The 19,510-nt window shown below is 48.3% G+C and overlaps 1 protein-coding gene across 1 annotated transcript in view; it reads left to right on the forward strand.

The window, feature by feature from the left end:
* Positions 1-19,510, forward strand: part of LOC144107752 (heat shock 70 kDa protein 14-like) — an 86,089-nt gene that overhangs the window by 53,611 nt on the left and 12,968 nt on the right. The window contains 5 exon segments of the mRNA XM_077640911.1: positions 7,980-8,000; positions 8,002-8,069; position 8,271; positions 9,230-9,388; positions 15,311-15,369. Coding sequence (XP_077497037.1) covers positions 7,980-8,000; positions 8,002-8,069; position 8,271; positions 9,230-9,388; positions 15,311-15,369 — 308 coding nt within the window.

Raw genomic sequence — 19,510 nt, forward strand, 5'->3', positions numbered from 1 at the left:
AGTGGCGGATCACCGGGCTTCGTGAACACCTAGCTGCGTACGACGCTCCGAATATATTTAACGCCAACGAAACAGCGCTTTTCTTTAAAGCACTCCCGGATAAGACGATCACCTTTAAAGGTGACCCCTGCACAGCAGGGAAAAGAAGCAAAGAAAGGGTCACTGTGCTACTTGCCGCCAACATGACGGGAACAGAGAGTCTGCCTCTCCTAGTGATCGGAGAGGCTCAGAAGCCGAGGTGCTTCAAGAACGCGCGGCGCCTTCCGGTTGAATACCAAGCCAACTGGAAGGCTTGGACGATGTCCAGCATATTTCAGTCCTGGCTTCATCAAATGGATCGGCATTTTCGAGCTAAGAAACGGAAGGTCCTCATGGTTGTGGACAATTGCAGTGCTCACTGCAAGGTGTCGGGCCTGGAATGGATTAAGCTTGTGTTCCTCCCGTCGAATACAACCGCAGCCCTTCAGCCCATGGACCAGGGCATAATCCAGCATATAAAATGCAAGTACAGAAAGCATGTATTGCAGCGCATGCTTCTCTGTATGGAAGCTGGGAAGAAGTACGACGTTACGCTCCTCAGCGCTTTGAACATTCTGGCGCACGAATGGGCCAACACGCCTACAGCAGTTATTGCGAACTGCTTTCGGCACAGCGGTTTTGTGCAACCGAACTGCGGTGTGGGGGAACTGCCGACAGAAGCAGCTGGCGCAACCACAGAAGACGACAGCTGTTTCGACAGCATTTTGCCTCCTGCCGTGCGGCTCGCGGATTACGTGTCCATCGATGATGGTGTCGCCATTGCCGGTCAGCTGACCGAGGACGAAATCATCCAAGAAGTGACAGGCGCCGACAACGACGATTCGTCGGAAGATGACGATTGTGAGCACCTGCCCCAAACGCCGAAGCGCACGGTGAAAGAAGCCGCAGAAGCCTTGTCCGTGCTGGAAGACTTCTGTGAACAAATTCCGGATGGTTCGCGTGCCGCGGAGCATCTGGCAGCTGTTAGAGCTATTGTAGCCGCTCAAATTCGCCCGAAAAAGCAGACGACGATAACAAACTTCTTTGCCAAATAAAGGTATGTCATGCTGGGGCAAATTTCATGTTTTTTGTGGTTCATTCGATATTTCGACATTCGGTTAATTCGACAATTTTTCACGGTCCCGTCAGTGTCCTTCATCATTTGCAAGCAATCTAAACAACATTTTTTGTTCATGATCACTAATGGCATTGTTTTGTGCCTTTTCTGCTAATCCCACCCCTTATGTAATACCCCGCGAGGGGTCTTTAAGGTAATAAAATGAAATGAAATGAATTAACGAGCTTTTACTGTAATAACAGATTCACAGTTTGGTTTTATCAGACATAAATCTACCGAGACAGCATTACTAAGCCAAAAAGAGTATATCTTACAGTCTTTCGAGGGAAGAAAACTTGCCCTTGATGTTTTTATAGATTTTTCGCAGGCTTTCGACTACATCAGTCATAATGTAATTTTGGAAAACTGTTCGACTACGGCTTTAGGGGTCGTGTTCATGCGCTTCTTTCGTCGTATCTTGCACACCGCTTTCAGTTTGTAAGTATTAATAGCTGTCAATCCTCAGTAAAAAAAGTAACTGATGGCGTACCTCGGAAGTATCCTTCGACTGCTTCTTTTTAACCTATATATAAATTATATAAATGATATCGTTAATCAATGCCTGTATACAAAGTGTGTTATGTATGCAGATGACGTCTCACTGTTCTTCTCATCAAGCGTATGTGGAGATATGATAAACGAGGCAAATAGGACTCTAAGTGCACTCCATCAATGGTCCCTTAATAATCAGTTGAAAATTAATGTAACTAAAACTAAGGTTATTATATTCAAATCAAAAAATAAAAACGTTATTCTACCATGCTACCATGCTAGACCAAGCTAGGTCTGGAAACGATAGAAATTGTAGACAATATTAAAATCTTAGGGGTATATTTCAACAGCCAGCTAAGCTGGGATAATCATGTTAACGCTGTCATCAGTAAGCTTTCTCGTGTCACAGGTATCATTAACCGGCATCGTTACTTACTTCCATGCAAAGTTAAACTTCTCCCTTTACGTATAATTCGCTCTTTATGTCCCAAGTAAACTATGCGCACTTAGTTTGGGGAACAACTACAGGTACCAATAAAAATAAGATTTACGTTTTACAGAATAAGGCTCTACGTGCAATACTCAGCGTCGGTTGAGATATAAACACATGCGACTTATTCCGCCAGTTCAATGCCGTAAAAGTATCTGAAATGTATAATGTTAGGCTGGCTGAAAGATATAAGAAGGACCTTGTGAAAATACAGGGGAACAAAGCCTTCTGCCCCACCCGCACTCCCACTTCGTGGATGCAGCGTTCCCGCTCGCTAACCGCGGAGGGGTTCGTGCTCGAGGGACAAAGGGAAGGGACAACAATAGCGTTAACACTCATATGCTATTTATTACACTTGCAATCAATACACAGAGTGGGCAGCTAGCTACAAAACATCAACAAGGCATTCCTCGGAAATAGAAGGCTACGTAAGAAGGACTTCCGACACCGCCTGGGGCAGGGGCGCGACTTCGGAGGTATCGGCGGCGAACGTTTGTATGTGCCGATAATGGCGGCCGGGTTTTCCTGTGTGCGCCGCATTCTTGGGGCAAAGCCACTCCCTAGCATTTGCCGGGGAAGGCGACCAGAGCGCGCGTTTGCTGCGCTCGCTTCGCTGCCTGGAACCAGAAGTCCAGCGGCAAGGCACAACGGATCCCCGTGCGCCTGCCGCAGAAGGTGACGAGAGCGTGCAGCTGCAACCGGTCACGACGCTGGCCGGATTCCGACGAGATTCTGTCCGGTCCCGCAGAATTCCGCGTAACCTACGAGGTGGCGCTCCCGTCGCCGTTCCCTTTCCCCCGTGAGGGAGACTTCCCTCCTTGCCCAGCCGGGGTTGTCCCGACGCACACCGATGGATATGGTCGGCCGCGTTGAAAAGGAGTGGGAAAACAGGTTTTCATATCCCTCCCGCCTTAAATGGCCTACGGTTGAACTCGTCCATGGATGCCATAGACGAAGGGTCCACGAGCGTTGAGGTGACGGTGTCGACTGCAAGGCAGCTCGTACAGGCGGGGTGCCGGGTTCATCCGACGAGCAGCAAGGTCACCGGGCACCTATCCTTGTCTCGCGGCAGGCATCCAAAATTAGCGTGTCGGGAGGGTGTTGTTCGCGGCGACGCGCCTTTGTTGGAAGGTAGAAGGGCTGGCCCCCCGCTCTCATAGCCGCTGCAAACTGCTCGCTGGAGACTGCGCAGCTCGATGACTCACGGCCGCCAGGCAGCAGACAGGGACCCATACAATGGACAGCAGACCGGGGCAGCTTCTCTTGAATGTATATTGCTCCTATGATCTCCAAAAGTTTGAATCAAAAACAATGGAGACCGTGCAAACTCACCATTTGGTAAAATGCGGAGCAATGCAAGTGCCAAACAATCTTATCCGGCACTGCCCAAACGCTCGGTTCATTTGAACGTAGCTGGCTGTCTTCGGTCGAAGCACATTCGCGGTTCGCTTTCCGAAATGGTGATGTTAAGCTCACTTGAGCTGCGTAAGCGTCTCTGGTTCCGCGAAATTATATATTCGCTTCGCAGCCCAAAAAAAATACTAAGTTCGTTCAAACAAAGTCAGCTTTCTGTAGTTAACGAGACCTCTTGGCTCTAGCGAGGTTAAATATAAAACAAGCAAACCCGTTTGCGCGTGCTTGTGCCACGGTACGACTATGTCCTCCCAGAAGCGACAGGCAGTTTACGACGGGCCTTAGGCCTACTTGCTCTGACACTTGCCGGTGCCAACAAAGGGCCAAGGAGAACAGCTAGAACGCGACGCCACGAGGAGATACGTTTCTGCCAAGGTGACCCTAACGCGAACGGCGCCTACCACTTCTCGCGGTGTCGCAGCGCCCTGGTGCTTTTCCTGTAATCACGACTGCAATCCAAATCAGCTGATTACGGCACCCGGCTCCCAGAGCCAAAGAGACAGAACAGAGAATATTTACAACTATGTACAAGAAAAATCGGGCCACCCTTCAGGCTTCCGCATTCACTCGCTTCTAGCTTGCTATTCTCCGTGGACGTCTCGGTCTCGCTCCCCATGTGCGGACCTTTTAAGTTCACCTTCCAAAGGTGTACCAGTGAAGTGCTCATCAAAAGCGTAGCATGCACGGCAATTCTCCCCTGCTGCTATTATGCTCATCTCGCTTTCCAAAAAAGCGTCTTCGCCTTGCTAGCAACTCCGAATTCGGGTCAGGCCTAACGCTGTTCCAAATCAGGGCGGGCATTCCACGAACCGAACTGACTGTTGTCCCTCGTCCCAAGAGCTTGCCACGCGTTGGGGCGCCATTGTGGAAATACAGGGGAACAAAGCCTTCCAGCCCGCCCGCATTCCCGCTTGCTAACCGCGGAGGGTTTCGCGCTCGAGGGACAAAGGGAAGGGACGACAATAGCGTTAACACTCATATGCTATTTATTACACTTGCAATCAATACACAGAGCGGGCCAGCTAGCTACAAAACATCAACGAGGCATTCCTCAGAAATAGAAGGCTACGTAAGTAGGACTTCCGACTTACCTGCTGGGGCAGGGGCGTGACTTCGGAGGTATCGGCGGCGAACGTTTGTATGCGCCGATAATGGCGGCCGGGTTTTCCTGTGCGCGCCGCATTCTTGGGGCAAAGCCACTCCCTAGCATTTGCTGGGGAAGGCGACCAGAGCGCGCGTATGCTGCGCTCGCTTCGCTGCCTGGAACCAGAAGTCCAGTGGCAAGGCACAACGGATCCCCGTGCACCTGCCGCGGAAGGTGACGAGAGCATACAGCTGCAACCGGTCACGACGCTGGCCGGATCCCGACGAGACTCTGTCCGGTCCCGCAGAATTCCGCGTAACCTACGAGGTGGCGCTGCCGTCGCCGTTCCTTTTCCCCAATGAGGGAGACTTCCCTCCTCGCCCAGCCGGGGTTGTCCCGATGCACACCGATGGAGATGGTCAGCCACGTCGAAATGGAGGGGGAAAACGGGTTTCCACAACCTAAGACAAAATGTGAATTACTTGCGTGACACGGCACACCTTTCACTAAATGTACAAGTTTACCCTAGCAGACACTGCGAACTGTGGCATATTCCAACATGCCGCACAATATATGGTACATATGGCCTAGCAAACGCGTTGCCTTGTCTTTTAAATAAGTTTCATGCCGCAAAAGTTGATGTATCACGAGCATGCCGCAAAAATATACAGGATGTATGTGCTACATTTTATATTTCATCATGCTTTCACTGCTTCCTTATATCTTTCGTTCCATAAAGTGTTGACCTGATTTGAATAACCAGTGACATGTTTTTCTTTGCAGTATATTTTTATCTTGCTTTTTGTTATCATTTTTTGTGTACGCTTCATTTCCTCATTGTCTTTTCGAAGGATTTTTGTGTATGTATGTTGTCTGCTGCCCTGCAATCTAGGGGCCGAGGGGCATGTTAAGCCACAACTTCTGGCTTTTTTCCCTCGACCCTCACCATGTACACATGGGAAAATGAATTGAATTGAATTGAATGTATTCCGACACATTTGAGGAACATCTGGAGCACATAGCAGAGGTGCTGCATAGGGTTGACAAAGCTGGCCTCTCAGTGAACCCAAAGCAGGTTTCTTTCTGTAAGCAGAGCCTAAGGTTTCTAGGACACATCACAACACCTGATGAATACAGACCTGACCCGGAGAAAATACAGGCTGTTTCACAGTTTCCCCAGCTTCGCACAGTCAGAAGAACTTCTGACGTTCCGTGGTCTTGTTGGCTACTGCAGACATTTTATCCGTTCCTTCTCAAACAAGGCAAAAACCCTCACTGTGCTCTAAAAAAAGATGCAGACTGGATGTGAGCCAGGTAGCACCAGGCAGCATTTGAGCTGCTCAAGACGACACTGGCTGACATGGTGGCTGTTGCCTTGCCAGACCTCAACAGATCATTTGTCATTGAAACCGATGCTTGTGGTGTAGGCATAGCAGCAGTGTTATTGCAAGAAGTGGATGGTCTACTGAAACTGGTCTCATTTATAAGCAGGACCCTGACCACGGCTGAACAGAACTACACTGTTCAGGAATGGGAATGTTTAGCAGTGGTGTGGGCTATTGATAAGTTCAGGCCATACATTGAATTTACATCCTTCGAGGTTCACTGCGACCATACGTCACTTGCGTGGATGCTGACCACATACCGCACATCGGGCCGGGTACAGTGTTGGGTTCTGTGGCTGCAGGGCCTCAAATACATGATTAAGCATCGCAGAGGCCGTGCTAACATCCCAGTAGATGTTTTGAGCCCATTTCCCGCTGACCATCCAGAACCGGCACCATCAAGCTTGCCGGAGGAATGGTTCCCTATAGAACTCGAGGCACCTCAACAAACCATTCACTTTGCTGACGCTGCATCAGCTGACTTGAATGACACATCCCCCCTAACTGACAGTTTGCACAACAACAACTCGGAGACCCAATATTTTAGCAGTTGCAGCAGTACTACCTTGAGGCAGGCGTATTTCCTAGCAGCCCTAAACAAGCTGAAATGGTCTAGGATTTGGCCAAAGAAAGCTGCATAGCAGAACAGGGTGTATAACTGTCAACACGGGGAGAGCAAGCTGTACCGTGGCTTACCCTACACCTGCAAGACGTGGTGCTGCAAATGGAGCATGACCATCCGCTCAGCAGCCATGCTGGGTTTTTCAAAACTCTAAGGCATGTTCGGAGCCATTTCACATGGCTGACATATCCCGATATGTGCAAGACTGCCAGGCATTCAAACCGCATCATAAGAAGCCAGAAGGCCGCATGGACAGTTCTGGGGCACCTGCATCTCCCTATGCAGCAACTCAGTGTGGATCTCTTGGTCCCCTGCCCGGAACACCACAGCAGCACAAGTACATCCTAGTTGTTCTGGATACCTTCACCAAGTTCATTAAACTGTCTCCCTTGTGCGCACAAACTTCGACGGCCATCATTGCCAAAATGGTGAAAGTGTTCTGCTGACATGGTGTACCTTGTTCTATATCAAGTGGCAACAGCAAGCCCTTTGTCAGCAAGCTTTGGAAAGGAGTGCTGCAACACTGGGGCATACAAGAGAGACACACAGTTCCCTACAGACTCTGTGGACAGCCTGTAGAATGCGCAATGCAACAATTAAGCAGATGATTATGAACTATTGCTCCTCGCACTGGATCTGGACCAGCAACTTCTGGAGGTGGCTTTCGCAATGAGGACATCAGAGAGTAGCAACAGGTTTTGCGCCCGCATTCTTGTTTTCTGGGTGGGAGTTGCACACACCATGGTCTACTAGGCACCAGTTGACTAATGCCAGGGTTCCTTCATCGGCACCCCTTGCACTCGCTACGGAGCTGGACCTCTGTCTGCAGGGTGCCTTATCAGAAGTTAATCTTAACAGAAGTACCCCTAAAAAACATATAGTAGGTGTGTCCATATGTGCGTTACATAAAGCAATGAATAAACTAGCCTTTTAGAGAGAGGATAATTGCAAATAGACCATTTATTGCAACATGCATAAAGTGAGCTGAATTCCGAGAGCCTGAAACAAGCTCACATTATCCTAGTCTTGGCCTAGTTTAGTCTGATTTTCTTTTTTCACTGTCTCTTTTTTTTTAATCACTGTATTGCATAAAGGCTGTTATTCATGAATTTTTTTCTGCTTCTTTGCTTTTCATTCTGCTCAGAGCGCCATAAAGATTCTCATGCATATCTATTATCTTGCATCTGAAGGTGCGATTGCGCAAGCGCACCTTCGTTGCGTTTAGTTTAACTTCGTAAATTATTCATCTTTTTTTTTTCTCAAAGAAAGCTTCTGCTGCATATTTGCAAAATCTGATATGCTGTGTGCTATTACGTGCTGCTGGCTTATTGCATAGCTGTACCTTGTCTCTCTAACAGGCTGCACTGCTGTCCTCTCGGGGGAGAACTGGTTCGAGAGGTTCCTCGGCACGTGCAGGTCCCGGCACTCAGCCGCAGCATCTACGTCAAGTGGGCTCCCTTCTCAGAGGCATTGCAACTTGTGGCGCCATCTCAGTGTCGTGGTTAGGGGCAGGTCACGGCCGCAGATTGCTGGTAGTGGTCTTGACACGTGGAGCGTGCAGCCAGACAGATCGTTGTCTCTGTGGGGAATGTATCATGAGCTGCACCAGCGTGGGCCTGTGTGGGCGTGTTCCACTACGCTCACATAAGAGTGTAAAAACTGAACTTGCTTCCTGGCCAGTGAAGAAGTTGCATGATAATGGGTTGGTTTCTAAACATGCTTCTATATTGTCTGGTTCCTTGAAAGGTTCCCTGGAATGTACTGCTGAGTCATTTAGTGTGAAGAAACTAAATGGCACAGCATAAACCAACAGACTGTACTGAAATTTTTAAAGGTGGTCGCTACGGTTCAAGCAAGCTTGTTTTTCTTGAGTTGAAAAAATTGTTGGTGGCGCTGAATTTTGATAAATTTGGAAATTTACAACCATGAACATTCAGTCCATTTTGTGCAAATATTCCTAGCTTTGTCGAAGACCAACTCAGGGGCCTGTATTTGTAATGAACGTCATGCAAGTAATTGTTGTTGCTTAGACATAAGCGCAGGTTGCATTTGTCTCAACATAAATCCCTTTGGCCACAGCAGTGCAGTTGCTTTTTCTTTTCTATATGGCAGCTTGGCCTTTGTTTGCACTTCCGCTGACCGCCCCATCATCATAGCTGCTACGCATGTTCAACACTTGATCCCTTTCTAATGTGTACAGGGAATCCAGGTCATCATTCTTGTTTCACTCGTGGAGCATTTCACGGTAGAAGAGAATGAGAAAGCTTGAACGCAGGGAGAGAGGGCGGAAGTCTCAAGCCGGCTGACCGAGGTTTCGACAGAGGCATTTGTCTTTGTCTGGGCAGTTGTGTTCACCCTTGGTGAGGATTGGCTCCTTCGTGCGAGTGGTAAACGCCAAAGCAGGGTGAGTGAGTGAGGAGTGGGGTGAGGAAAGAAGGTGGTAGCATGGTGAATGTAGTCGTGGAACGGTCTTTTCTGCTTCAGGCCTTGGTCAGCAGATGGAAGCTTCTCGCCTACCTCCTCTAGTTTGAGCTTTAGTTTGTAACACTGCGTTGAATGGTTATTGCACCTCTTATGCCGAATCCGCCACTCCCCACTCCCTTTGCAGACGGGTGCGGAAGGATCACTGATGGAGGTGCTTGGGCATGGAACGCCTGTGCCCGCACGGTGGCAGCAAGCGGTGGCCAGGGTGGACGGCGAGAGCAGCGCTATGCTCGAGGTGTACGAGGGTGGTGACGGGGGCCAAGATGCCACTCTCCTGGCCAGGGTGAGTCAATGTTGAGTTGTGCGGTGTCATGCATGTTTGCCACTGCTTGAATTCCTGGTCTCCACAGGTGGCATCCAGGCACCGTTACTTCCATGAAGGGCGATATTGCCTGCAGGAGGGCACAGCCGATTTCATTGTACTTGTTGGCGATCGGGCAGAATCTGCTGTGAGCACTGCATTTGAATGCCAAATTTTTGTGCAGTAGTTCACAAAAACTCCGTTTGGCTGTAACTAAAGGGGCCCTGCAACGTAGCTAAAATATGAGGTCTTTTTTCCTTGTATGCAGACTAAGGGATGTTGTGACTCCTGAATGCCCAACGAGGTCGCCTAAATCGTAATACATTTAATATTTTGATCTTCTCCAAAAACGCTCGTTTCGTGCTGATGGTGTCGCAATGCAGCGGCCATCTTTGGCAGCGGAAATGAGGTGGCATCCAGATTGGGCACTGTCTTTCTGGTTGGTTGGGCGTCCTTGGAATATTTTTTCTTTATACTCGTGAAATTGATCCAAAGTATTTTGCCTCTGAGTACTGAAACCTTTTTGCATGTCACAAAAATTGAATAGAAGCAGTGAAGTGAACGAAATCTAATAAGTAGGGGTGTGCGACGATATAAATTTTCGAATATGAATCAAATGCGAATAATAAGAAAAAATGGCTTTGGATATCGAATCGAATACCGAATATCTGTTCAGTACAGAAAAAAATTATGAAAATGATATACAAGCAAATGTTGTTGCCCTTATTTTTTCCAAAATTGTGTATGGTATTTAAAACTAAAATAAACAAAACTATACTGCCTCAGTACCATATAGAAAATCATGATGTGCACCGAAATGTATATACTGCTTGATTAGACAGCATAACAGTATCGAAACTGTAATGAGGTCATGCAAAACAAAATCCTTAAAATGACAAGACTGGCAATAAAAAATAACATGACTAGTAAAACCTCATTCATTCGGTGTTCAGTGGACCGGAAGAAATGCCCGGTTCATCCGGAGAGGCCTCTATTAATAAAATTCTCCATGCCCCCCCCCAAAACCTTCCGAAAATGCGAAGATGCAGTAAGGCCTTATGAGGTGGCTCCGTCGCACTAACACATGTATAGGCTGTGACGAGCCGCCCGTTTTGGAGTGCTGGAAGAACAACACAAATGCAAACAAGATGCCGGGGAACACACACTGGCATCTAGAAAGGAGAAAGAAATCGCCTGCGACGCGCCAGTTGGCGTCCGAAAGCTGCGCGGAGCCGCGATTGGACTACCGACAAATGCGCGGGTCGACAGTTGCAGTTGCCCGTGGCAGCGGCGAAGCTCAAACCGAAACTACGCGGCCGGGCTATTTTTTGACCTAGCGACAGGGGCCTTCCGATCGTTGTCACAACTGCCATTATGCCTACTAAAGAGGTGCATGGGTGACAATGTACCATGCAATAGGCGGGATTTTTACAGGATCGCTTGTCCTATTGTGACAACTCTACTCGCCCCTTCAGGAGGCTCCCGTGAAATTCTGCAAGTAGGCTTTCCTGCATAGCATAGCTTACAAAACGGGATGGCGGAGGTCCCGCTCGGAGAGTTATGAAGGCTACAGGACGCATTCTTCGAACGTGGGCACTAAATATGTAACGCATTACCAGAGGATTAAAAAAATAAACGTGCTTTCGCGTTGCAATTGTTAAAAGCAGGTCGTCCCCCATCTTAGGTCTGTTCGATTCGCCTGCACTCCCTGCACCTGTTCTGCAAAGTTCCACAGCACTGCCATGGCGGTGCCGCAAGCGTGCAGCGCCAGTTCAAGTGCTGCCTACTTCCAAAACGAATGATCGAGTGCAGGCCTGGTCGTCTGCTAGCCTTGGCGTCGCCACCATATTGCAGCCAGCAGCGTGGCGCCCAAATCAACGGCCGCCAACATCCTGAACCGCGTGAAGAATTTTCAAACAGCACATCGCAGCGAAGCGTTGCCATGACTCAGCCTCGATGCAACCTCGCGGCAGCTAAGCGAAACGCACGTGTGTTCTTTTACTGAACACGACTGAGGTGTGTGCGCGCCGACTTGCATGCTAAGTGGTTGTTGCAACAACGTGCATCATGCGCTGCATGCACGTGTTTACTCTTTAGTTAACATAACCGGCTTTGAGTACTAATATAACTTTATTAGTAGAAAAGAAAAACGCTGGTTACGGGTCCGTCGAGAGCATGATGGTCGAGGGATGCAAGATGCCGGCGAGGGCCACCGTCCCCACCTCCGTCGCCGCCTTCTCGGGTGGCCGCTCACATTCCATGACAGTCGGCGGGCCCGTGTGAAGCACTGTTAACATGAGCGAGTGGAATAATTTGAGTATATCCACTGTTTATCGCAAAGCGCAAGCCATCGTCTGCTTCTATGGCGGCTACAGCTGCACCATTTCGGCACCGACCATTGAGGAGGTGCACAGTTTTCCTGCACTTTCCTGAACTAGACCTGCACAACGTCTGCACTTTTTTTGAAACGAATGGCGTCGTGCAGACGGCGCCATCTTGCACCGCTGAAACGAATGGCGAAGTGCAGCACCGCGAGAAACAGTTCACGTAGTGCAGTCGAATCGAACGGACCTCTTGTTCGCAGCACGTGTGATATGTAGGAAAGCCATCTTATGGAATTTCGCACAAGGTCAAGCCTAGCGGCGTCAGAATGCGATCGGTCCGCGTGATAAACGACGGAGACAGAACGGAACAGCACCTCTGTACTGTTTTGCTGGAATTTTTTAACTCGATAATTGGCTAATTTGCCCAGATATTGTGGTTTTGCCACGGTCGAATTTATGAAAGTCAGCTAGCTCAGTATATGATCGCTGGCGAGTATTTGGGAATTATTTAATATTCGGAAATTCTCGAATATTAATTTCTCAAATATGAATTAAATATCAAACATATTTGATTCGTATTCGAAGTTTCGAATATTCGCTCACCCCTACTAATAAGAATAATTCTATAGGGGCGACACTTTCCATTCCGCTTCAAAGTTTCATGGGGTCAAGCGTTGTTCAAATCACACCAAGATGGCAACGAAAAAAGAAAGCCATTTGACTCATCTTGCCCAAAAATTTGAAGAGAAAGGCCAGACAGGAGGTGAGGTTAGCAGGGGAGGGAGGTGGGGAGAGCCAGTATATCTCCAGTCCTATCAACAAGGAAACATTGGGGAGCTTCCTTTGTTGTTAGTCACCCCTGCCCTGTCTGTGCCATATACACGGGGTGCTCAACGCTGTCAAAGTGTGTGGTTGTGGGCTGCCCCGACAAAGCAACATTTGCATGCAAGCTTCCCCTGCATGTGCACTAGGTATGGTTCTTATTGGTAGCCTCCAATCTCAGTACTGGGTGAGTGAAATGGGTAATAATGATAATAATAATTGATTTTTGGGGAAAGGAAATGGCGCAGTATCTGTCTCATATATCCAACAGGGCCGTAAGGGAAGGGATAAAGGAGGGAGTCAAGAAAGAAAGGAAGAAAGAGGTGCTGTAGTGGAGGGCTCTGGAATAATTATGACCACCTGGGGATCTTAAACACGCCTTAGCGTTTTGCCTCCAAAAAAACGCAGCCGCCGCGGTCGGGTTCGAACCCGATCAGTATCGGATCTTTTTATTTTGAATTTTCAAAGCGGAATAACTTGTGTTTGCATGCTCCGATTACAATAATTATTTTTGCACTGTTGTCTGCAAGGCATGATGAATATATTTAATGATATTACTCGGCACTGAGGTAAGCAACGCGATGCCTCTTTGATTTGACGCAATTCTCCGCCGGATAAAAAAAAAACTCTCCATGTCGATGGAATTGCACAACCAGGCCTGGCACGCAGCCTGATTTGGTGACAAGAACCGACAATGCACTTCGTCACCAGCGCAGGGTTTGGCCACCCTGGTGTAGTACAGTAGACTCTTGTTAAATCATACTTCAAGGGACCAGAGATTTTTGTTTGAATTGTCAAAGTTTGAATTATCAGAAGTGCACCTTAGAGATCCAAGACTGAATGCAATTTGCTGTATCAGTATTATGCATTAGGATTTTGGATCTCTTTCTCTGTGCAAATGTAGCTAAATTCATTAGCGCAGCATAAAATATACGTGAAAGGCAGTGATAAATATGCGCCGGTTTCGCAACAGAGTAAAAACCTCAAGGAACGAAAAAAGGTCCAAATCATCCGAAGGACAAAAGGTCGAGTGGCTACCAAAAAATCTTCCTGAAACAATTTCGCACCACAGCAAATTTAAAGAATAAAAAGATAGGCAGTGATTGGCTGCTTTTCAGTGAAATACTGCGAGGTAGTGATAGTTTTTCACAATTCTGTCATTTGTAGTGCATGCCCACTGTCGGGAATATCAAAGCAGAACTGTCTGGACTACTCTAAAACATTACGGCCTACCGCGGTTTCCTTCACATGTGCGACGCAGCAACACGAGCAGCTGAAAATTAGCGCACATTATCGATGGACTACGTGGACGGAGGTGAGGGGAACGCACATTTGTGCCGGAACGCTAGCAGGCACCTTCTAAGACAAAAAGAAATGGTCGGGTTCTAACGTAGTTTAAACGAGTAGGACGTGTGAAAGCACTTGAGGCAACACTGCCTCAAACGCAGCCGCATGCAAGATCTTATTGTCAGCCGTGTGCCCGGAGGGGAAGGGGGGTGCCAGTTCCACGCGTTGACCAAGCAGCTGCTCAAGGCGTCCGCCATGTCAGGTTTCAAACCTCGGGTGCTTATGTCGGGTTTTTCAGCTCTGCTAGTGAAGTAGTGCTTTTGCATTAAAAAATGACCAGCAGTGCGCCAATTAGATTCCAAACCGGCGCAGAGTTGGGCTTAGTTCACAGACGTGCATCCAGCAGCCACAGTCATCGCGGGCTGGTAGCAAAGCTCAGAAAACGAAACTATGCCGCAACGGACCAACTCCAATTGATACGGCTCGTCCCCCCTTTGGACCGCGTCGGCACTTAAGGCCGATTCACACGACGGTCCGTTTGCCCGTAGCCCGCGCATCATGTGTTCATGCACCACTAAAAACTGGCCTGTGATCCGGTCATGTCAAGCGGATGCGACGGGCCAAAAGAGCAGACGACGCGTTGGGTGTACATTGTTGCCAGAATATTTTAAAGCGTTTGGCAACGCTGGTCAAACTGGTTTTTCCTTCCGACCCATGACTGCGATTGAATGGTGCAGGTGCAGCCCTTTGTCTGATCCCTCATTGGCCTGGGCTGTCTTGCTAGCCCAGTCGATCGCTTTGTCATGGTAGGGAACGCAGTGCAGCTTGTCAGAACAGCGCGCCAGTTCAACGTCACTCAGCGAACTGCGGCAGCCAAAATATTTGTAAGAGTGGTGGTTGCAAAAGCTAACGCACCCATCTTTGCGGGCTGCCGCTAATTCCCGCGAGGGGAGAGGCACTTGAACTGCCTGGCCGACAGCACGCCTCTCAGTTTGGTGACGCATGAACACGTGATGTGCGGGCCGCGGGCGAATGGTTCGTCGTGTGAATCGGCTTTTACTGGTTGGAGGGACCTGATTTTCAGTTCACGCAGCGCTGCAAACCTGATCTTTCGACCTCAGTCTTCACTCTTTTGCCTGCCAGGTGGGAAAAAAAGATAAAAGGAAGATAAAATAAACAGCAGAAGGATCACTTTCATCACCAATAAAGGTTTTGCCCGTGAGTTATCTGCAGCTAGTTCTTGGCAGAGTCTGAGCATACTAAGAGGCAAATTCTGATGTAGTGATATTTCAGTATTGCACAGTAAACTGTCGATTTCACTGTCTTCGTTAATTCGAGGTTTAACTGTTGTAGTAGACCATGGATTTTACAGACCATGCAAGTAGACGTGTTTTTCCCTTTTTGTGCTGGTGTTTCGGTTGTTGCATTGTTTGGCATAATATGTGAGTTTTGATATTTGTATTGTTGGCAGATTTGCATGGACAGCCTGGAAGAGGAGTCAAAGCTGGTGGCAAGTCTTAGCATCCGCAGGTGAGCCAGCTGCAGTTTCTGTAGAGTACCTGCTGTGCTTCACGCACAGCAAAACCTCGATAATTTGAACTCTGTTCATTCGAAATCCTGGACAGTTCAAAGGATTTTTGAGGTCCCATAATTTCTGATGTAAATTTGATTGGATAATTTGAAGTGGCGGCCTGCAACAGCCCAGTTAATTCAAAGATCTGAGGTGCTATACAGGAATGCCCGATCCCAATCTCGCTGTAGTCGGTGAAGTGACAGCCGCTCGGAATCACGAGGTGGCGGTGCATAGTGATGTCGGTGCTTGATATGCAAAGCGCCCCAGCACAAAAACAAGTCTATGATGCAGCTTGTGGACCACTAAAGTGCATGCCTGCAGACAAGGAAGTTGGCTACTGCAGTGAAATTGAAAAATGAAAATTGGTTTTTGGGGAAAGGAAATGGCGTAGTATCTGTCTCACATATGGAGGGACGCCTGAGCTGGGGTAAGGGAAGGGATAAAGGAGGGAGTGAAAGAAGAAAGGAAGAAAGAGGTGCTGTAGTGGAGGGCTCGGGAATAATTTCGACCATCTGGGGATCTTTAACTGCACTGACATCGCGTGCACTGACATCGCGCAGCACACAGGTGCCTTAGCGTTTCGATGGCATCCGTGGACGCTGGTTTCAAAGTTCCATGCTCTGAGAGCTTCGTCAATATACAGTAAAGGCACGGTTGGACTGGAGGCAGCGATATGTATGCTTGTCGCTCCTCCTCAGCCCGGTAGTGGTCAAGGAAGCATCTAGCGGAGGTGCTGGCATCAAAGCACTATCATCTCTAGGAGTGCCATGTGTACAGTCATGCGACCATTCTTGCTCAGGACAACAGCGCAACGTGCCTGCAACACGTTGACTGTACGCGATGTCAACCTGCACAATTTCTGTTAGTAGTGTGCCATGGCTAGTAGGTTAGGTTACCAGCATCTCTGATTACAGTAAGTACTTTTGCATAGAAGTTGACCTCTCTGAAAAAGCGTGGTCTGGGGTGGTTTTAGACGAGCTTTTTATTTAATTATTTATTCACATTTCCTGCAGCGCCTTAAAGGCATAATTGCAGGGGGATACAAACATACAATTTTCAAAGATACAACTTACAGCATGCGACATGAAAAAGCGTGGTCTGGGGTGGTTTTAGACGAGCTGCAGGCAGTACGCACCCCGTGCCGGTACCGTTCCCGGCAGGACATCCACGTTTCAAAAAATTTACAATGGTATGCAAATCGGTTCTGCTAAAGAAAATTCGAATTGCGTGGTGTTTACCCGGCAAGTCTGTGCTCGCGGTTGCTTCCTTAGACGAGTTTTAGGTAGCGTGGGAGCAAACTTCCGATAATCTCCTTGGAGCGTGTTATGCCGGGATCTAAACTACAGGTCAGTGGGCAGTTTGATTTGTCACTTCAAGCCGCACTCGAGTGTGGAAGGCAGGGCGGAGTGCCATGTTCTCGCTTTTGATCTTTCTTCACTTCCCATTTTGCCTGATCTACCTATGTTTGGCCCGAGGCTGATACGACTGGGCGACGCCCAGAGGTTTTCTAGGCAAGTGCACGGTAGCTTTCCGTGTCGTCAACGGAGATGGAGTTTGTGTACTCCATTCACCTTCTGTTCGCAAGCGATGCCATCCTGTGGGAAACTACAAAACAAAGTGCGGCGATGGGATGAAGTGGGAATGGCGGGAGGGGGCGTGGGCATGCGTCATACGGTAATCGCAAAGTTTCTCTAATAAAGGTAGTGTGTTCCCTGCAACAAAATTTTTCCCCTGGTTGCAATTCTTTTTTTACTGCCTGTGGTTAATTTGAAAGCCCAGTTCATTCAAATGGTCTTTGCAGTCCTTTGTGACTTCAAATTAGCGAGGTTCAGTAGAGTGGAGAGCTGGGCGAGTCTGTACATGATTGCAGAAAGAAAACCAGCGCAAAGGACGGAGACACAGAACAGAAACACAGGACGACGCTGGTCCTCTGTCCCCATTCTTTGCGCTGGTCTTTTTTCTGCAATCATGTACCGACTCGCCCAGCTCTCCACTCTACTGAACCTCGCTAATTTGAAGTCATTGGGACTGCAAAGACCATTTGAATGAACTGGGCTTTCAAATTAACCGCAGGCAGCAAAAAAAGAATTGCAACCAGTGGAAAAGTTTTGTTACAGGGAACACACTACCTTTATTAGACAAACATTTAATTTTAATTAACGAGGTTTTTACTGTACTGTGTCAGCTATGAGCAGCACAGTATCTGAGGTGAAGTATTTGGTGGAAATGTTTTTATGCCCCATTGATGGTTTGGAAATATGTGCCTGTTCTTTGACACACACAGTGTGACACACAGTGTGCCACAGATGGATGTGGCACACTGGAAAGCATGAAATGTGTTTGGTGTGAGAGGACTGCTTTAAAGAACCAACTTCCGATTCCATCAAAGTTGATGGCACCTGGCTCACGAGCAGTGTTCATATGAAATGGCCATGGTAGGCAGTTGAAGAGTCAACAGGGGGCTTAAATGACTTTAATTTGTCTGAAACAATGTGCACAAAGGTGCACAAGTACCGATGTACCGTATTTACATAATTGTAAGTTGATCCCCCCTAATCACATTTCTGGAAAAAAAAAAAAAAACTTGGAGGTCATTTATTCTTGGCCTTTAATAATAGAACGCGATAGCACTATCCTGCGGCCTCCGCTTGTAGCCAGCTGCTATCAGCTGTCGCGCGCGAGCGTGCCCGTGGGCACATTCCAAAACGAAAATGTGTTGGTCACTGGACTACTCGTCCGCACTTACGCCATCGTCTTCCTTGCACTGCCGTCATGATCGCTGCTGCCGTCCCGCAGTACATTGCTCTAACGTTGTCGTCCAGCTAAATACCATACTTCGCAAACAGCTGCATCACGACACCGCGTGGAACAGCTGAAAATTTTCCTCGCTGCCGCTGCCACACCTGTATCACCCGTTTCGAACGTCAAACTTGCGGCCTGGCGTGCAGCTGTTCGTTTCTTCGGCATAAAGAATGGCAGCCATCTTGAATGTAGCCGTGAACGAGCGCTAGTTGCTTGCCGCACCTGGAGCACAAATGACAGCTGACGAAGCACAACATTAAAAACTTGTGAAACGCGGCGACAGTAGTCAAACGCGTCAGAGCCAAAGAGAAGCTATGCGTGAATGGCTTCGGCTCTTCCGTTGGCTACCGACACTCCTCGGTACCACTGCCGTTCTGAGTGGGAGTGCTGCCACGATTGGAACAGTGGCCCTTCCATCAACGCTCCCTTGAGCGCCGAGCGTGCATTTAAAAGTGAAAAGAAAACTTGGACGCTTGAGCTTCCCGTAGAACGTGATTGTGTTATCGGGCCACCGCCGCTTATTATCAGCAGTCTGCAGCCATGTGTGGGGTGCCAATTTGTTGCTTATCGATAGCCGCCACTGGCCGCCGCCCACGCGGGGAGGAGGGGATAGCTGCTGACATAGCATTCCTCAAGGACAGCACCAAGGGCGATGCGACGGAAACGCGCAGCAAAAATGCAACCACGCTGTAGCATGCCCGATATCTCGTTTGTCTCTCCTTTACTATAGTGCCGTGTTTTCGTTTCGATTATTAGTCGCCCCCCCCCCCCCCCCCCCCCCCCCCCCCCCCCATTTTGGATGTTCAAATTTTGAAAAATAGGTCGACTTACATTCGTGTAAATACAGTATCCAAAAAAACTTCCTTCCTGGTTCTATTGTACAGTCGAACCTTGATATGTAGACCAAGGGTGTTGCAAATTATTGTCTATATTGAACTTGCTACTGCTTGCTATGCAGGCACAGGTGCCCTCCATTGCTAGATGGCAAAGCTAGGCATAGAGCGGGGGTGTGCAGGGAAGCTTGACTGCAGGAGACAATCACATAGCGAGTCCTCAGAAGTTATATTTCTAAGAGTAGGTCAGTTTAAACCAAACAAATAATGAAGAGGCCATATATTCGGAGTATGTCAGCAACGTCCACAGATGTGGAGCAGACATGCTCCCACGCTTGTACGAAAAAAAAAAGGATGCAGAATGGGGGCCTTAATTGTAGAAATGCAGTTTAATTGACAGAAGGTGTGGTAGGAAAGCATTTTGACATTTGCAGACTTTCCCAATCAGTGCTGAGAATATTAA

This window comes from Amblyomma americanum, chromosome 10 (assembly GCF_052857255.1).
Source record: "Amblyomma americanum isolate KBUSLIRL-KWMA chromosome 10, ASM5285725v1, whole genome shotgun sequence".
Classification (NCBI taxonomy): Eukaryota; Metazoa; Arthropoda; class Arachnida; order Ixodida; family Ixodidae; genus Amblyomma; species Amblyomma americanum.